Source organism: Pediculus humanus, genomic scaffold (assembly GCF_000006295.1).
Source record: "Pediculus humanus corporis 1103172108308 genomic scaffold, whole genome shotgun sequence".
Taxonomy (NCBI): domain Eukaryota; kingdom Metazoa; phylum Arthropoda; class Insecta; order Psocodea; family Pediculidae; genus Pediculus; species Pediculus humanus.
The window spans coordinates 820-2,841 of record NW_002987877.1 but is presented as its reverse complement, the minus strand read 5'-3'; the positions used below and the strand labels follow the sequence as shown (position 1 = coordinate 2,841).

Here is a 2,022-nt window from a genome sequence, read left to right as displayed (position 1 = left end):
TTATTTTATTACTTTTCTTTATTGTTATTATTATTATTTTAAACGAAAAATACAATAAGTTAGACTTGAATAATAATAATAAAAAATCGATAATAATAATAATAATGATAATACTATTTAAAATCTACGCAGCAATAGTAAAGTAATAAATGTAATTGGTTATTATATATATATATATATATATATATATATATATATATGTATGATCACAATACAGCTTTTATTAGCATTTAAATAACAATAATAATAGTAATGATAATAATAATGATAATAAAAAGGAATACAAATACAAAAGGAATAATAATAATAAAAAAAAGTGTAATAAAAATAAATAAATAAAAATTAATAAATAAAAAAATAGACAATAGACAAAAAAAAAAAAAATTTTAAATGCTCAACATTAAAAATTTTTAGTTTTTAATTTTAAAAAATTATTAATAATAATGATAATAATGATAATAAAATCCCATTCAAATAAAAAAACAAGTCTAAAAAGAAAAAAATTTTTTTTTTTTTTTAAGTCAAAGAAAACAATGTAATTTAATTTTAATCCATTTTTTTTTTTTTGGTTTAAATACATAAATTAAAAAAAAAAATTTGAAAATTTAATTATAAATTAAAATCCATTTAAAGTTATTATTATTATTATTTATTATTTAATTTATTCGCGAACGGTTTTGAATGTTATTTTTCCATTGTCGTTCGTTCCGAAAGTTGAAGTTTTGTACGAAGTCGTTTTTCCGTTGACGCTACTCGTACCGCTGGAACTGCTGCTGAAAACTCCAAAAGTTCCAGCTCCGCTCGGTGCGGGAAGTTCTTCGGCTAAACGGTTGAGGAAGAGAAGGAAAAAAAAAAAAAGAATTAATAATTTACGGTTTTAAATGAATGAAAATAAAATCGTTTGTCGTGGTAGCAGTCGTAGTAGTAGTGGCAGTAGCACTAATACAAACGACTACAACAACCTTTTGCGTTTACTTACCTATTCTTACGCCCAAACCGTCAGGACCACCGGGGAAAGCGGAAGCTTGTCCGAAACCGCCATTAGGTCCGTAAGTTACGCTCGAACTGGTGAATGCAGTGTTGCCACCGTTACCACCGCCGACTCCAGCTCCGTGGGTACCGGCACTTCCGCTTGGGAATCTATAATTTTAATCATATCCCAACGATATAAAAATTATAAATAAATAAAAAAAAAATGCATGCGTCCTATTTAAAAAAAAGGTAATCGTTTCGTTAGCAGTGTTAAAACCACGTGATTTTTTTAATAATAATAATAATAACAGAACATGCGAAAGTGTTTTTTTAAAAAAACAAAACCTGTTTTATGAAAGGTGTTATGAAATAACAAACAATCGTGCTGCTTAAGAACAACAACAAGGATCTTTTTTTTTTTTTTTTATCCATCCATGAAAAAAAGGTTAAATCGAGATGAAAGTAAAGATCACCCCTCAAAATCCTTTTGTGATATTCAAATCTTGTTTGTTTAAGGACAAAATTTATACATTCTCGTGTTGTGAGATGCGAGAAACAAACAAACAAACAAAAACAAACACACGTAAAAATAATTTCACGTGTGTGCATGCACAACAGCAAAAAAAAAATATATCGAAACGATCGATCGATATAAAAACGTGCATCTCTTAATGCAAATAAATATAATAATAATAATAATAATAATAATACATTATCAAACAAACGACAAACAAATTTTAATCAAACGTCAACAACAGCATCATTCTTTCTCTTTCTCTCTCTCTCTCTTTCTCCAGTCTTTTAAAGTTTTGTGGAAAACGTCAAGCAATGATTAATAAAAAAAAATTCGATCGCTGTTGCTGTTGCTGCTGTTGTTGTTGTTGTCGTTGTTACCACAAACTTTTTATCGAATTTAAATTTTAGTTAAGAAAAAAAAATTATAATTTAATCAAAGTTAATCGACAGTAAATTTTTAAACACACAACAACCTCATTATTATCATTATTATTATTAATACAATTCGACTGTTAATTTTTTTTGTTTTGTTTG

The 2,022-nt window shown here is 26.3% G+C and overlaps 1 protein-coding gene across 1 annotated transcript; it reads right to left on the bottom strand.

Moving 5' to 3' along the window:
• Positions 1-684: 684 nt before the first annotated feature.
• Phum_PHUM578790 (uncharacterized protein) lies at positions 685-1,736 on the bottom strand (the record flags this gene model as incomplete). The annotated part of the gene is made up of 3 exons (XM_002432212.1): positions 685-773; positions 980-1,140; positions 1,720-1,736. 3 exons carry the CDS (start codon positions 1,734-1,736, stop codon positions 685-687), a joined length of 267 nt encoding a protein of 88 aa, XP_002432257.1.
• Positions 1,737-2,022: the final 286 nt, after the last annotated feature.